This window comes from Anser cygnoides, chromosome 3 (assembly GCF_040182565.1).
Source record: "Anser cygnoides isolate HZ-2024a breed goose chromosome 3, Taihu_goose_T2T_genome, whole genome shotgun sequence".
Lineage (NCBI taxonomy): Eukaryota > Metazoa > Chordata > Aves > Anseriformes > Anatidae > Anser > Anser cygnoides.
Window position 1 is genome coordinate 67,412,135 of NC_089875.1, and position 17,343 is coordinate 67,429,477.

Sequence of the window (17,343 nt, forward strand, 5' to 3'; positions counted from 1 at the left end):
GACTATACCTTCGAAATCAAACAAAAACCCCACTGTCAACAGTTACTTTTAATACACTTCCCCTATTGTAGAAGATATTTTCCACTTACGTGTGTGAGAAATTAGTACTAAATTCCAGTTTCTCTGATTACTGGAGCACCCTACCCTGAAGTTTCTTACAAAGCACTGTAGCTACAGCTTTGAGGCCAAAGCAGCTCCATGGTTATAGATTTAGCATACGCTAAGTCAGGTGCTCAGAATGATATAATTTGATTACAGATATGTCACTTGTCACCTTCCTGGCCATATAACCCCTCTGCCATTCAGCTGTATAATGCAAATGTAGTAACTTCACTTGAATGAGCGTGGAAGACTGACAGTAAATGCACACACCTTTGGAATAAGGGTAAAACTTTTCCACTGAAAGGAACTAGTGGACTCTGTAGCAGTTACCAGTAAGAAAGACAAGTAAAATTTTATATGCTACTAAAAGAAATTAATTTGCTGTATTAGCCACTACTTTTTTTTTTTTTACTAATGATGGGGTCTTACATATAAATCTCAAAATTTGTAGATAATGAAACTACTTTCTAACAAGTATGCATAGGGAGGCAAATTTTTAATAATTAAGGCATTAAACACCCCAGCTGTTAAATTAATATCCACTTGGCATGTGGAATAAGAGACCAACTCTTACCAAGTATCACACTTAAGTAACGTTTATTTTATCAGAGTAGATGGTCCAAGTTAAAAGTACTCATGCAGTCAAGGGGCCTGGTGGCTGAAAAGAACTTTTCCCCAGTTTGTGCTATGTATAAGCACTTCCACTGAAGTGAAAGTAAGGCAGAACCAAGATTTAGCAAGGTACAGGCACTTTGTTCCCAGTTCAAGCAGGGAAAAAAAAAAGCCTACATCAGGTCCTGGTTCCCCTCCCACCCCAAAAAAGCTTCATGTTTATTAAACAAAATGTTGTAAAAAATAGAAAAAACCCAAGATACAGAAAGTCAGTGCTCCCTAACCATACACTACTATTTTACGTTATCATATGTAAGACCAGAAGTGGAAGAAACCATAAATCAAAGCTTATTCTTAACAAGTGTTCAGTTACCTTGGATATTTAGAGATATGTGTAGTATACCAAGTGTTTGACAGTGGTATAGTAACAGTCTGACTTGGTATTGCCAATGGTATCTAATAGTACACTGCGTACACAGTACTACACAGTGTAGTTAAACGATTGCTTGAAGGAAGGAAGATAGGAAAGATATTTTAGATTCCACATTATCTGGCTACATAAAACAGTGATTTACAAAAAACTCATATACCAAACAATATTCTAAATAAATAGTTCATCTTCATGACTATATACAGAGTCCCCATTGCATTAGTTATCCAAGAACGGCATGTCTGTGTCCATGGGTGCTGGGGCAAGTTCACATAAATAGAACAGCGTGGCTTCACTTGCTTCTGCCTCGGTCAGCGGCTCCAGCCGCACCAGCTTGCTCTGAGTTGGTTCGGGATCCAGGCTGCTCTCCAGGAGCTCGTCCACTTCCAGCGGTTTGTCCACAGAGGAAGGAGTTTCGGTGGTGGAGCTCCCACTCTCAGCATTGGAACCTGGGTTCCCATCAAGGAATGCAAGCAGTGGAAATGCAGTATACTGTATGAGTTGCTTATCTAAGGGAAAAAATTCCCAAAACATTATCAGTTCACATGCCATCCTACATGTAGAAAGAAGAAAAAAACCAGCACCCCATATAACTTATTTTAAGAATGATTAATAATGAAAAGTTCTATGTGCTTGTTTTAAATGATTAAAGAGTTACTACATCCACTACATCCCTACATAAAGTTATTTATCCAGATTCTCCTGCAAAACATCAGATTCTCTATGGCTGGTACAGTGCCAAAAACCTAAAAAGCAAATATAATAAATATATTTGTTTTGGTTATTTGCTTATCAGCATCATACAAACTTAGACAAGCAAATAATTGAGACAGTTTTTAGAACAATGCTTGCTTAACTCAAACCATTTCAACAAAACACTTATTACAACTAACCTGATTTGGGCTTAAAAACTTGTGTTTCCTGTGAAGCAGCTGGACCAGCATTATTCTTAGTAGTTTCTATTCCCTTTGTCTCCATCTGGAAAATAAAGTAAAATCTTAAATACATATCCTCAAAGCTTCTTTCAACGCAACGGCAACGATACTAGAACTTAGCTGACCAACCATTTAAAAAAATATTTGTGAAGGGATGCACTGGTATCAGTTACTCACACTAACGGATCATGGCAGAGAAAATGTGAAATGGAAACACAGATTTATTCAAGCAAGAACAAAAACTAATGCTCATAAACAAACAGGACAAACTCAAAGAGCTAGTATGTTGCTCTACTGCTTATTCTAATGTTTCCTTTCCCACCAGACAGCACAGATGAAAACATTTTGACAAAGTATGTTTATAAGTACTAAAACTTGGGTACAGAAGATACAAAAATCTCTACAAAAGAGGCTGGTAACAAGTACAAGTTTTAGTTTCACAGTTTCAAATGACATTATATGTTGCTAATTAGAGTGTTTTTCCCCTTCCTATTTAAAGCTTAACAGGATGAATTCAACTGCAGCCTTCCTATACTCATGGAAGTCTTGAAAGCAAGAGCATGAAAAAAGTGCTATTGTACCAGGAAAAAAAACAGGAAAGGATGAAAAAAATTTGAATCTCTCACTACTGTGTACATTGAGCAATGATGGGTTTGAGACTTACTTTGGTGTTAGTGATATGATCTGTGGGATTCATCTGCACGGAGCTTGTAAAAAGCTGAATAAGACAAAACACATCAAGCTTTAAGTATCTCGATGCTCCTATTAAGAATACAAGAACGTCACATCTGCATGTGTGAGAATAATCCCTGCACTGTGTTTTCACCCTCAGTTAGGATTAGAGTTTATTTACAGGTAGTCGCCACTTCTGCAAAGAAAATCTTTGGAGCGTACTTCGGAATCGCACGAACTTCACTGTCAAAGGAAACAACTGTAAGCGTGTCTAACTCGGAATAACGTGGTTCGCTGCAGTCTGAGAACCACCAATTCATTCTTACTTTGCTTCATGGAGAACTGTGTGTACAATAAGGAGGAACATACCCTGAACAAGTTTTCAAGTGACACTGAACTGGAAGCAGTCAACGATACATAGGGAGCAGAGCTGTTAAGAGGGATCTTAGCAAGCTGGAAAAGAGGGCCAACAAGTACTCCATCAAGTTCAACAGACAAATGTATCTAGGACACAACCACCTCATGCACCAGCCTAGGTTAGTGACCAAATGGACAGGGAACAGCTCCTCAGAGATGGACCTGGGAGTCCCACTAGACAACACCCAACATAAACCAGCAGTATGACCATGCTACAGAGTGAACGGTTTTAGGCTTCCCAGTATGAGAATTTTCAAACTACAGAGTCCAAAGGGCCACAGATGGTTAGGGGGCATGATACATACAATGGTCTGAGAAAACATGGTTTATTTTGTCTGTAGAGGGCAGACAAGGGCGCTAACTGCACCCTTCCACTACTGATAAAGAGGTGTTACAGAGAAGACATACTCCACAGAGGTGGATAGAGGATAAGATGCAAGAGTGACATGCTGCAGCAGGGAGAATTTGGACTGACATAAGGAAGTTCTTCACAGAGAGCAAAGCACTGAAGCAGGCACTCAGGGAGGCTATGGAATCTCCCTTTGGAGACTGCAGAATTTGAGTTGACAAGGCCTGAGCAACATGATCTAACTTTCAAGTCGGCCCTTGAGCGAGGAGGTTGGACTAGACGGCCTGCACGGGTCCCTTCCAACCTAGATCACTCTGCTAGACGTGAACCCGAAGAGAAATTGAGAACGTACAAATACTTCCAAGAAATTACCTGAAACATCAGAAAACCTTCTAAAATAAATGCCAAGAGCCTTTTTAACCAAAGTTCATTGAGATGACGACAGATTCTGTGCTGGGCCATTTCAAAGCAAAAATATTAATCTAATTGATGTCTGAGTTTATGTAGCAATAAATAAAAATGTTATTTCACTAAAAGCCATTATTTGATCAAAAATTTACATCAGTGTCACCACCACAGCATGCACTTGGGCAGTGGTGTAGTACAGTTATACCAGTGCCACAGAAACATATTCACAAATATTTATAACTGTCCTTTTTGAAAGGAAGAGCAAAATATAATCTTGAGCGTTTTAAACAGTAACAGTCTATACAAATATTTTCTTGAGTATATTACCAAAATACTAGAAATATTGAAATAAACAGAGAAAATTACATCAACCAGTAGGTCTGGATCTATGCTGAACTGTCGTCCTGATAACATGGCCTGGAAGTCCTCTAAACTGCAGTCGATACTGTCAAGATAATCCAGAAGTTCAACTCTAGAAGACAAAACCAGTATTATATTACTGTATCCACTAATAGAAGAAAGAAAAAAATCACAAGTTTTACACAGATGTGCTACGTAATCTAAAAATCTTCACCAGCACTATTTTGACTTTTTCATTAACTTAACTTCTGGAAAAGACTGAAAACTTTCAACCTTACTCTTTAGAGACGAAGCCAAGTAAAGTAGACAGGTGCTCCAAAAGAGAAATCACATCAACGTTAGACTATGAATATCATCAGCAGAGACAGAACTCCTGCATCTCACTAGTCCTAATGGAGTCCAATCTGCCTGCAAGAATCCTGCATATAAATCCTGACAGCATCATCAGTTTAAACAGCGTTATTTACAACATTACACTGTCAGATTATGTACCCCAATCCACTCTCTTCATGATGAAAATCAGAGGTGGTCCCATGGTAAAATACTTAAAATCGAAGGATCTATCAGCATAAAGGTAACATACATTTATATCCTTAAGAGAAGCTACTGTTCTGTCCTTTGAATTTCCATCAGTTCTAATACTTAAAAACATCAGGCTACTCACTTTCCAAGAAGGTTTATATTCTGTGAAATTACTCCGCTCTCATTGAGAATGGAATCCATCATTGAGACTGGATCTTCTGCAGTTAAAGTTGACTGGCTGTTCAGCTGTACAGCACTTGACATGAGCGGACTTGCACTGTCACTGACAGGGCTGAGGGGATCGTTAGCTGGGACAGCGACTGATTCTGTGCTTTTATCCCCTTGAATTACAGGGGCGTATTCTTCCTCATTATCATCTTCCACAATTACTATATCAGGAGAATGACTGCAGCTGTAAAACAAGACAAATGAATTGAAGTGTTCCATACACAAATTGGTACATTATTCCATACACCTAGTTACTTTTTTAACGCAGCTCAGTTAGTAGACACTGTTGTGCTAGACCACACTAGGAACTATTAGGAGCACAGAGGAACACCAATGTTTTTGCGTTAGAACAAGGAAAAGCTTTCATATAAACGTGAAGTAGCTATGAAATAGGCCAAAGCATATGAGACTGCCGAACAAGACAGACTGTGTGTACTTTGCATCTTTTTGGTGGAATAAAATCCAACTCTGGATTAGCCGTAACATGAAGGCTCTCAGTTAACTGTGTTACAGTTAATTAAGCTTGCTTTGTACACCAGGAAGGCAACCAAAAGAACCATGAAAAAGCAGTTTCAAATAACTTGCTTTCCGCTGTACACTGGTAGTTTTCTTAACACTTAAGTAGTTGTGCTGTCTTACCTTCATTAAACTTTTCTATCAGAGAATGCATTTCCGGACATCAGTTCAACAAACATAACAGTATTAGTTCAAGCATAAACTACTAACCTCTAAATTTTGTTCCTTGGGGCATAATACAGGCCCTATCAATATCATGCAAATGAGGAACTACTTCTATAGTGCTAAGTAAAGAAAGAAGAAATGTAGTCCCAAACTACTCGGGACTAGAAAAAAAACACTAAAATTCCCCAAATTGACTAGCATAGTAATGTTCAAAGACCACACCAACACTTGATAAACAGCACATGCAAGTTAATCTCCACAAAAAACCTTTAAAAACAAGGGATGCCATCCCTGTCTGTATTCATAACTAAAAGTAAGAAGACATCAATTATTCTGTCTTTTGACAAGTAGTATACTTAACAAGAGTCCAATAATACAGGTTACTTCACACTAGTTTCTATCTTCAACATATTAAAACTCTGACAGCCAGTTAACTATTGGGAATCCAGAGGAAACCTAGCATGAATTCACGGATGATGTTCCTATACGTGGAGGAGTCTTCTTACCACTTTATTAAAACAGTATCTAAGACATCTGAATTATAGCACAATATACAGCAGTGACACCTAACTACCTATTCAGAATTCTAGAGACTTCTTACTTGGAAGAATCTGAAGTGGTATCTTCATGTGCTTCTGGTGTAACAGGAGAATTTTCATCAACCATGGTACTGTCCTCATCGGCCACATCCTCAGTAACATCATAAATAATGATGTCATCTGAAATTTGGTCCCTTTGTTTTAACCCCTCAGCTCTGTTGAGAGGTACCTGAGAATTATTTTTAAAAGAGTCAGGGTACAAAAGGACAATTGGCTTCAGCATTCTGACACTTATCACTGCATCTTAAAATGTTGTAATTCTGAAACAGTAGAAGAATTTTCCAACACCTTGGAGATTACAAGGGGTTTGCATGGATCTAAGCTTAACAGAAAAAAAAACATGAATAAATAAATGAACAAGATGGAGAAGAGCAGCTACAGAAAAAAAATGTTTGGCAAGTAATACAGGCATAGAAATAAAAATATACTAGCAAAAGCAACAAAAAGGATACAAAGACAGGACTACACGAGAAGTAAAAATGCTAAAAAAGTGACTACTAGTCTTGACCTGCCATTTAAGTAGTACTTGCTAGAGCACTCATTCTGATGATTTCTCCACCCACAATTATTTGTACAGGAGAAAGTAACTTTCAGAGCTGTGACACATTCAAGCAGCACAAAAACTTGACATGACTTTGCTGGGTTGGGTGCTGCCTTGCAGAACAACAAGGTGGATTCTTTTCTCTGAATGGGGGCCTCAGCTCCAGGAGCCAACAGCAGAACATACATATGCTTAATGGCACTATTATTACAAGCAAACTGCTTTCAGTAGGATCACATGTAGCTGTATTTAATACACAGGTAAGTGGCTTACACATGATCATACTGACAAGTGAATGGTAATTATCAACACACTTGGCTTCTGAAGGATACACATGGCATACTGCTTCTAGAAGCTGAAAGCTCTCGGTACACAGTTATGTTTCTACCCTCAATACGACACATTACTTGATCTGCCTGCTTCCCTGGACTCCTTCCTTCATCATAACAAATGGCACACATAAAAGAAAACTTACATGATGGTTACTGTCAGCCGGTTCTTTCACAATTTGCTGAAATACATTTGACTTTGTAGGTCCATTAGTGTTCAGGAGAAGAGGCCTAAATCACAGTAAAGGAAGAAAGCCATCTCAGAACTAATTCTTCCATTTTATTCAACAAAACATGTCAGTATACTTACTGGATAGCAAGTTTTCAAGGCCATATTTACCTCTTGCGCTTTAGGCTCACTAGTTGGTTATTCTGCACCAAGGTAACAATAAATTGCACAATCTATGAGGAAAAGAATACTATCATTAGTCAATTTACCCTGTAACTGCTTCTCTCTGAGCACCAACATACCTCACAGCATAAGACTTTGTTAACCAAATCTATACCAACATAGCACATCACTTATTGTGTGTGCAGTGATTTTTATATAGAACTGTTCAGAAGAATTAAAAATCAAGGCAGATCAGAAAACATGGCTGGTAATATCTAAAAAGAAGAGTTACTCAGTTGTTTGAGAAAGGCTTTTTTTTTCCACATAGCAAGTAATAATTTTTTTACATGTCACTCAGTATATATTAAGAAATCCAGTAACTCAAGACTATCAGAAGAATTCTAATTCTAATGAAAGAAGGCATGTAAGGGTGTTGACTGTATATATAACCTGTATCTATAAATACTGGACCTGATGAAAGGCTTTTTTGACAGATTAAAAAAAAGACACATACAGTTGACATCAGCTGCCTTTCCCTTTGAAATCTCAGCCTATTTTCACCTATGTTTTAAATTTAAGGACTAAATGAAATTCTCTGGCTTGAACTAACTGAAAAAAAGATCAGTAAAAGTCTCTGCTACAAGGCTGCTTATAGTATTACTATTTCTGACACATAAACAAAATAAGAATCTGTAAACTCTTTGCATTTACATTGGTTTTGGTAGATCATAAATCTGACTGTTAAGCTAACATATTAGCAGTGGGTTCCATTCAACAACCTATTCTTCTGATAATACTAACTGTGTGTTTCTAACGTTAAGTGGAATTAATCTCCAATACTGAACTTTGTAATTCGTGTAGTAAGATACCATTTTTTCCAGAGATCTGTCAGTACTGTCTATTAGTTACCTGATTCCTGAAGAAATCAAAAACCAATGGACCATTTTAAGGCTATCTTAATGAATGATTTACAACGTTCCTGAAATTCTTTCTTTGAAAATGTTTACAAGAGTTTTGGCCTTAACTTTTGCTTATGGGGTGAAATATACTGAATGTTTCTTTCACACAGGTTTGCTCACCATGCACCACCCAGTTGTTTTTTTATTAAAAAGTTATTTCCCATGCTATGATAAAAGAGTGAGGGCAAAGAAAGGTAACTTGACAGAGTATTCTTAGCTTAGAAGCACTCATACTGATCTTTGAACAACGTCTTACCTTCCTAATAACTTGCTGTTGTTGCAAATGCTTTGCTCTCAGTTCTGCAACTTCTCTCCAAAGAGATTCATTCTCTCTGTTTGAAAAGGATAATTTAAAAAACAAAACAAAGTTTAAAATATTCACAGGAATAATTATTGTTAAAGATTAGTTAGTTTCATTAAAGCTCTTTGAAATGTGTTTTTAGGTTTCAGGGAAAAAAAATCACAAAGTCAACAACCCTCATAAATAACTAACCACAAAATGGAGAACCAAACACAACAAATAGCTTGAAGAGAACTTCCAGCCTCCTTAAAACATATTTTTTTCCCCAAATAGAGAAATACTTATTACACACACGTTCAGCATTTCAAAATGAAGTATTTTGTTTCCTTTCACATAAAGTTACCTTCTCTTCATTCTAGTAAATAAATCAATGAAAATCAAACAAACATACAACTGGTTTCTGGCAGCAGCAAAGGACTAAGACAGCCAAGGAATATCCCTTGGGAACAGCCCTTTCACCAGTAAATATTGCATTTCTTCGTCTATATCAAGCCTGTATGCCCCTCCTCACACACCTTTTGCTAGATGCAAGACACCTATCAGAAACTACATCCACCTTGAAAGCACCTTTACAGAACAAGCTCAAGCCTTACAAGCAGCTGTAGGTTGTAACAGCTGCCTTTATTAGCTTCAGTAAAGGGACATATATTAGATGCTGAAAAACAGGAGCACAGCAGAGCTGGCAGCTTTCAGGGAACACCGCCATTTCACAAACCTTGGTTGTTGCAGTTCTCACAAGAGTCTAGAACAGAGATAGTATAAAAAGTGCTGTAAAGTGACCCTTGCTATCATATCCACGAACCTTCTTGCTTCCAACAGCATAAAGCATATTAATCAGTAGATAATGAATACCAAAAGGTTCAGTGGATAAGACAACATACCACCCTCCTCTGTTTCGTAGTTCAGTTTTCAAAACAGATGAATGCCAAAATGGGAAGAAAATCTCTCCATTGGTGTTTCGTGTTTTTAGGAAACCTTAAGCTTAATTTTCATAAACAGCTGCTGATAGGCAGTATGATGAAGCTTAGCAGCAGTCTGAGGATTAATGTCTAACACACAATTTAAAGGCACAGTTCCATCACAAATTTAGTAACTGCAGTCAGGGATTTTGAACTTTCTCAACCTTTCCACCAGCTTTATGAACATGTTTTGTAGGACCAGGTCTTCTGACTTAGCTCCAGTTTCTACTTAAATCATTTTAAACTCGTGGAACAAGACGGGTATCAAACACCGACCATTCTATCTTCTTATCTCTACAAACTGTCAGGTATTTAGCAACCAGATGTCATTTCAGCCAAAGTCAGCCCTATTCTGAGCAGGGCTTTGAACCTTATGGCCTCCTGATATGCCTTCCAACCCGAATTCATCTATGATTCAAAAGGATGAATGTGAGCGTTTTTAATTTAGACTGGCCAGTTTCTAATAAAGACCCTTCCTGGCCAAAATGTTTGCCTTTGAATACTCTATCACTAGTAATTAGAACTGAAAACACCAACTGAATGACACCATGTAATTCTCAAAACTTGAACATACTGCTTACCTCTGCTGCAGAGACAAGCAGTTGTTTATTTTGTCAATTCGGAGTCCTGAGACAGAGTTACCATGGAGGTGCTCCGACTTACAGTGCAAGAGCTTATCCCTTATTATCCCATTTGCATCTACATATTCATACATTTGTGACACACCTCTCATATTGTTGAGAATAAATCATAGTAACTACACAAGCGATACTGTTCTAAAAATACTCTATTTATATTTGGATTTTAGATTCTGTATCTCTGTGGCTGAGGTAACTAATGAATTTTCAAATTAGATTTCTAACCAGATTTTTATAACCATCAATTGTCCTGCAATTTCAGCAGTGAGGGAATGAAGACAGAGGAAACTAAAAAAACAATGAGCAAAAACATTAATTATAGTATGAAAGTATCATAAGCAATTTGCACAAACCAAACTCTGCCTCAGACTAAACACAATAACCATTTCAAACTTGAAGTCACACATACTCAGCATACTCTACGCTAAGAACTTACTTGAATCTTCAGCCTCAGCACCATTATGGAACTAAAATTAATCGTGTTTAATTGCCTACTACTAGACAGTTCTTCAAATATCAACTTTGCCTATTACTTTTAGTCATATCAAAATGTTCCATTTAAAATGCAATTCTTTTACTGGAATTTCTCTTCCCAAAGCAATAGTTACAGTTGGACACTCAGAAATCAAGAGACCCTTAAAATTGTGTCTCACACTTAAGTCAGATTTGTTCTCCAGTATCTATTGTCAGAATTACTCAATTTCAGAGCTGAGTTGCTGATGGGGTATTTACCTTTTCAGAGCAGACAATCGAGATTCAATAGTCTCTTGTTTAATTTGCACCTTTTGAGCACTACTTATTATTTTGGAGAGATCTTCCTGGCGTATCTTGTTTTCTTCAGGTCTTGAAGAAGAAACCTTTAAAAGATGAGAATCCAGAAGCAACACTTTCCTTTACTCGTTATTTGTTATTTTATTTTGTAGATCAAGTATATTTTGTCTAGTGTTGATACTATGAGTTAATAATAAAACAAGCATCAAATACTAAAATACAGAAACTCCTTACAACAGTCACCATATTAGTTTTAGTTATTACAAACATCTGTATTCATTCAGATTTTCCAGGCATTGTACCCAGTGCTCTGTATCGTAACTGCTTCAAACTAACCCACGTTAAAAAGCATCTTCCACCACAGTTTAACTTGTTGTATTTGTTTCATAACAATTTTCTCATTCACCCTCTTCAGAGTAACAACAGAGCAAATTTCAGAAACGTATGTGTTTATACGTTTGCTCCTTCTTCTCCTTGGTGGAAACTTTACTACTTGCAGTAGCTGCGCTCTAAAACAAGCTACATAAACAGACTGTTGTATTACTGATGGTACAGTCAAAGCATGTGCTGCACTCCTAATACACGTTTGCTAAGTGTTCTATTTACACACCTCATTTTTGCTGCCTGTTAAGCTCACTATGACAGGAAAATACTCAGATAAAGGAGACTAGTCAAATAGTCAAACCCCCCAAAATACCTTTAAATACATCTTATATATATACATATATATGAATGAGAGCAGCACAGTTTATTTGCTTCCCCAGACTCCAAGCTCATTTGCACTCACAATCTTGCAATTAAACATGACATGTAATTTGCTATTCATTTATACTTACTGGTACAGCTTTTTTACATACTGATTTTTCACTAACCTTCCTTTTAATGTGTTCCAACAAGTCCTCCCGACCCTGCTTAAAATATGGATGCTGAAACTCTACTGGACCATCTCGCTCCAGTTTGACAATCCCAGAATCAACATGGACAACTTTACGGAAACCATCTTTAATAAAAAAAAAAAAAAAAGAGAAGAAAAAAACACCTCTCAACGCCCACGTTAAGGAAAACAAACTGTATCGCTATGACTATCCTTTTATCAGGTTTGAGAATGAGACAGCAACCTAGTAGCAGAGAACACAGCAGAACTGCTCAAAGGAAATAATCTATAACTGAACACATGCAGGATCGTGAACTATGCCAGAAACCAAAAAACCCCAAGAACTTACACATGTTTAACTGTCTGACAAAGCTTGCCATGTTGTTGTGCTTGAAGTATTTGGGAAGAATCTCTTTTGCGAATCTCTGTTCATCCAACACCAAGAAACTCTGGCCATTCTAAAATGAGAGAGACATTAAGCTTCTTAAAGACTATTGTAGAAAACACTCTGGGCTTTTAGAATTAATCACCACATAGGAATGCTTCCTTTGTGCACGCAGTATGTAACTGATCTGCTTGCCTACAGTTTTCCACAACAAAAGTGTACAAACCCTTCAGTTGCAAAGCAACAGAGAATTCCTGATTTACATTGCTATCCATATCTAAAGGGAAACATTTCTATTGTTACTCTTCACTTCCTGGAGAGAAATGATTTAACGACCAGTTTACCAACAAGTATCAGTGTCACTACAGCAGAATACTATCGATGTTGTATGTAGCTTCACAATCTTGGAATACAGCAAAGAGACTGCAAGGTAAAAAAAAAAAAAAGCCACCACAACACAACAAAACACAGCTTAAGTCCCTTCTGCTTCTCAGCATAATAGCATGACTAGTTTGGTAAGACCTGTAGAGAAGATGAAGCTGTCAAAAGCTGAGGGTGTCCACTGGATTTCAGAGTTACCAAACAGCACTTAAGACAATACCTCCCTCCTCCTGCGATGCCAACTGTGAGGGAGGACTGATCTTTTCCCCACTGAACTGGTCCTCAAATTTCATCCACGGGCTGAGACGAAAATAGAAAGAAGGCTCTGCTCTTTGTTCTTCAATGATCTTGCTCCAGTAATTAAAGGACAAGTAATTGGCAGGATCCAAATCAGCTGCTTCAAAATGGTACAGGTTTCTCTGTGGTCTACCCACGGTACTCTCACTTGGCACCTATGGAGAAGCCTACCATCTTCGACAATCGTCATCGCTGATACTCCATCTTCTCAGAGGCCCTTCGGTTCGAGAGGCCCCACTTGTTTCTTACCCCCCAACGCCATCAGCTCTATGTTCCCCAGGCAGCTTGAAAAACCAGCACGAGACCATGTGAAGATCTTTACCTAAGACCTTGTTTCTGACAAGCAAGCGAGGATCATCAGAAGCAGAGTTTACAAACGGAATGCCATTAGATGAGTTACAAGCACAAATCTGAGAACAGTAGGAAGATGAAAGCTTCCCAGTAATGTATACCTATCTCCCGCTGAGGATCAGTCAGCGTAAGGAAAATGGGAAGCAAAACAGCAGGAACAGATGACTTTAGCTAATGCATTAACATAACTCACTAGCTGAAGATACTCAACCGGTGCTACAGTGACCTGTAACGCCAACACAGTTTTCACGCAGCACCTGACTTCACGGTTACTTTAAAAATTTTCAGACCTACAGCAGAACAATTCAGGAGATAGTTCTTCTCGTCCTTGTTGCCTTGACAATCATTTACACTGATGTTGTAAACAGACGTCAGGTTAAGGCCTGACTTTAACTCAGCGAAGCCTTACTACATAGCTGAATACAGTTTTCAGGTCTTACTGTTACTGACAGCAGCATACAGCAATTGTCCAAGTATTTCACCTGTTATTCCCTGTATATGTTTCAATGTCACCGCAACCTCCACTAAGATAGGCATGTGGAGAGACAAAATGTGGTTGTTCTGCTTCAGTTTCTATCCACCCAGGGTAGAGACACAGGAAAAAGTGAAATGTTACAGTTACAGCACTTTTCCTCCACTATTACACCTGACATTGTGGATTTTTAAAACAGACAAACACTCACATACCAAAGGCTGCCAATACCTTCCTCCATCCAAGAACCACTAAATGCTGCTAACATGAACCACAATTAGTAGATCTTCCTTCCAAAAACTGCCTTGCAGAATCTCTAACAATTTGGCCTTAATTCTTAATTAACGAAATAACACAAAGAAACCTAGCAATAGCCTTGGTGTGTTTACTTTACTACAAGCAATACATTTGGAGAGCGTCCATAAGGTGGCAAAAATGGCACGTAAGGCAGGCATCACTCCCTGCAGTGCTCAGCATCTCTCTTCCAAAGGAAACAAGCAGACGGAAAGCTGTTGTGGTCTAGGCAGAATCCACAAGTCTCCTTCTCCAAAAGGTTCAGGTTGAAGCTACCGGTAACCTGCTATCAGTGCAGTGCTTAAGGGAACCTTTGATGGCTGCCTGAATATTTAAACTAAACTGAGCTGAAAGCTGCCATCTCAACACCACTCGAAGATGCCAACGCGGTTTGAGAACAGCCCTTTTAAACACGCTGTTGGGAAAACGTTTAAGATAGAGAAAAGCATGACGTTATTGTAGAACAATCCGCGCGGCGCTACGGGAGGGCTCCCGCTGCCTGCGCCCAGACCCGCGCAGGATCGCTCCCCGTGCCTCCCGCATTACCTCGCCGGGCTGCAAGGAGGCGGGCACGTCCTGCTTTACGGTATTTTCAGACACTCGCGGATTTCGCCGCCTGGCAATGGCTCCGCGCTGCTCGCTACGGCAGCCTGGCACTTCACCACAAAGGATCCGAGAGGAAGGCCACCCGCAGCCCATTTCCCCTTTTTTTTTTTTATATATACATTTATTTCTGAGGGACGAAGCCCAGCCAGACGCGACCGATGGGATCACGGCACACATCCCCCCCCCCCCCCCCCCGCATACCCCCGGAGGGGACCCTCCGCACCCACCGCGGTGCCCCCGGGGCCGGCGGCGAACAAAGGCGGCGGTGTGCGGGGGGGGTGGCGGCGGCGGTGGGGAGGGCTCCAGCACCGCCATCCCCACGTGGCCGCCGCCTGCGGCCCGGCCTCGCGCCCCCCCCCGCCCCGCCTTCCCTTCCAGCCGTTAAACGGCTCCGAGCCCCCCCCCCCCCCAGCGCGGGTGCCCCCCCTGAGGCGGGCGGGCCGAGCGGGCGGCGCCGCACCTGGCTCCAGGTGATGAGCTGGTTGCTGGGCGCCTCGCCCACCAGCGCCCACAGCTTGCTGAGGAAGGCCGGCACGCCCGCGCCGGCCGACGGCGGTGGCTGCTGCTGCTGGGCGGGCTGCTGCGGGTGCTGCTGCTTCATCGTGCTCGGGAGCCGCGGCGCTGCGGCGCGGTGCGGCCGGGGGAGGGGCAGGAGGGGGAGGAGGAGGAGGAGAAGCGGCGCGGTGCGGCTCCGGTGCCGGCTCCGCCCCTCCCGGCCGCCGGCCGCGCATGCGCGCGCCTGCGCGCCGCTTTTACATAACGGGCCCACGTGCGCCGCCCTCACGTGCCACAACAGCGCCGCCCGCACGTGCAAGTGACAAGGGGCGGGGACCAATGGCGGCGCGCGCCTGCTCGCCGGGGGGCGGGGCCACGTGCGCTGAGGGGCCCGAGGTCCCGCGGCCGGTGGAGCCGTGCCCGGGGCCCTTCAAGATGGCCGTGGGCACTGCTGCCCGGGCACCCCGCGGTTGAAGCCGGCGAAGCGGCGGTCCCTGCCCTCCCGGCGGCAGGGGAGGTGCGACCGCCTCGCCCCAGCCTTTGGCTGCCATTTTGGCACAGTACCTCCAAACGTAGGCAGTGTAACTGCAGCTGCCTGCAAGGATAAATAAATCAAAAAGCTGATTTTTCAGAGTTTCCAGTCACAGTAACTCACAAAGAAAACTATCCACTTCTCCAAAGCTAGTTGAAGCAGTCATTTCTGGTGTCACCTGGCTGTCAAAGGTGCTGAGAACATGCCCTTCTTACCCAATCCTTAGTCTTCAGAAAGCTCTGTAGTCTGAGAATGTTAGAAATGTTAGAATGTAAGAATGTTAGAAAATAACTAGACTCTAACCATTCTTAGTCAGATGAAAAACATGAGTATACATACCATGCTAATTTATTATACAGATATGAGAAAAAGAAATAATAAGCATATGCACAACAGACCCAAGCTCTCTAGCGAAGACGTTTGTCATTCCCAAAGGAGACCTCCTTGCAAGGTAAAGCATTTAAACTTCAGATGTACTGACTGACTATAGAGCCTCTCAAAAGAAATTGATTTAAATCAGAAGCACAGTTGAAGGAAAATAGCCTAGTGAGTGGTAAAAATGCAGTAAATTTCCTTCCAAACTCGATTCTGATAAAAGAAATATTTGCTGTGAAGTCTGCAATGAAGAAGCTCTACGGCACTAAAACTACTATCTTCACAACAAATGCTCAGCCGTTGACAGCATTACTGATGTTTCAGTTTGTTAAGAGGTACCATAAAACTGCAAATCAAATCTCAAAGTCTCAAAAAAACCAAGGTCAACCTGATCTTCTTCAATCTGCAGTGGGAACAGCACAATGTGATAGAAAAAACACATTAAGAACTTTCAGCTTGATAGCTTGCAGGAAGATGAATTTAAATATTTTATATTCAAACTATATATCACCTAACTTCTTTCTCATAGCATTAGCTGGCTATAATAACCTTTAACAAACTAATTCACTCACATTCACTAGGTCATGACTGAGAGAAGTCACAACTACTGAGTTTAAGGCTTATTCCAAATACCAATCCTGAAAAGCTAAAAATAAATGCCTTAAAACCTATTAAAAAACAAATTTATAATAATTGTCTAAGCAATTTTTTCATCCTAACATGCATACAAATTCCTACCAGCTTTCATTTATGTAGCTAGAAATGCCAGGTAAGCAGAGCGAATATAATTATGATTTGATCTGGACACAGTTTTGTTCTCCATCTTATGTTTTCTGTTTACATCATCATCTTGGTGACAAAGGCTTTTATATAATTTGGTTGCTAACCTCTTAGGGTTGAGGGAAGTCAAACTTTTCTTGCTGGACCTCAGTTTAGGGGAAAAACATAAAGAGGAATTTTCTTCTGAGGCCTTAGGGCATAAGAACTCAAAGTTATTAATTTAATACCTAACATACCGCTCAAGTAACCCTTCAATTAGTTTTTTATTGTCTTACAAGGTCCAAGCAAGGTAACTTCTTGCCTATGTTCGTGAAACTTCCTGTTACCTTACGAGTCAGTGACTGTAGAACTCACCAG

The 17,343-nt window shown here is 40.4% G+C and overlaps 1 protein-coding gene across 4 annotated transcripts; it reads right to left on the reverse strand.

The window, feature by feature from the left end:
- Positions 1 to 682: 682 nt before the first annotated feature.
- HSF2 (heat shock transcription factor 2) lies at positions 683 to 15,524 on the reverse strand. 4 transcript variants are annotated; one of them, XM_048065499.2, is made up of 13 exons: positions 15,265 to 15,523; positions 12,368 to 12,476; positions 12,017 to 12,144; positions 11,106 to 11,230; positions 8,732 to 8,807; positions 7,526 to 7,587; positions 7,332 to 7,416; positions 6,318 to 6,484; positions 4,950 to 5,219; positions 4,292 to 4,397; positions 2,744 to 2,797; positions 2,038 to 2,122; positions 683 to 1,653 (listed from the first exon to the last, which is right to left on the reverse strand). In XM_048065499.2, exons 1-13 carry the CDS (start codon positions 15,403 to 15,405, stop codon positions 1,364 to 1,366), a joined length of 1,698 nt encoding a protein of 565 aa, XP_047921456.2. In that variant the 5' UTR covers positions 15,406 to 15,523; the 3' UTR covers positions 683 to 1,363. The 4 variants fall into 4 exon arrangements, with proteins under 4 accessions (XP_047921456.2, XP_013030794.3, XP_047921458.2 ...); XM_013175340.3 differs by lacking the exon at positions 15,265 to 15,523 and adding an exon at positions 14,745 to 14,912; XM_048065501.2 differs by lacking the exon at positions 2,744 to 2,797 and having other exon boundaries at positions 15,265 to 15,524.
- Between the last annotated feature and the right edge of the window lie 1,819 nt (positions 15,525 to 17,343).

Excerpts from the sequence above, each read along its gene's own strand:
- HSF2 (XM_013175340.3), bottom strand. The coding sequence starts at position 14,897 with ATGGGCTGCGGGTGGCCTTCCTCTCGGATCCTTTGTGGTGAAGTGCCA. Across the intron at positions 7,417-7,525 it reads GTGAGCCTAAAGCGCAAGAG|GCCTCTTCTCCTGAACACTA; the intron begins GTAAATATGGCC and ends ACTGTGATTTAG. Across the intron at positions 2,798-4,291 it reads ATCCAGACCTACTGGTTGAT|CTTTTTACAAGCTCCGTGCA; the intron begins GTAATTTTCTCT and ends TGTCTTATTCAG.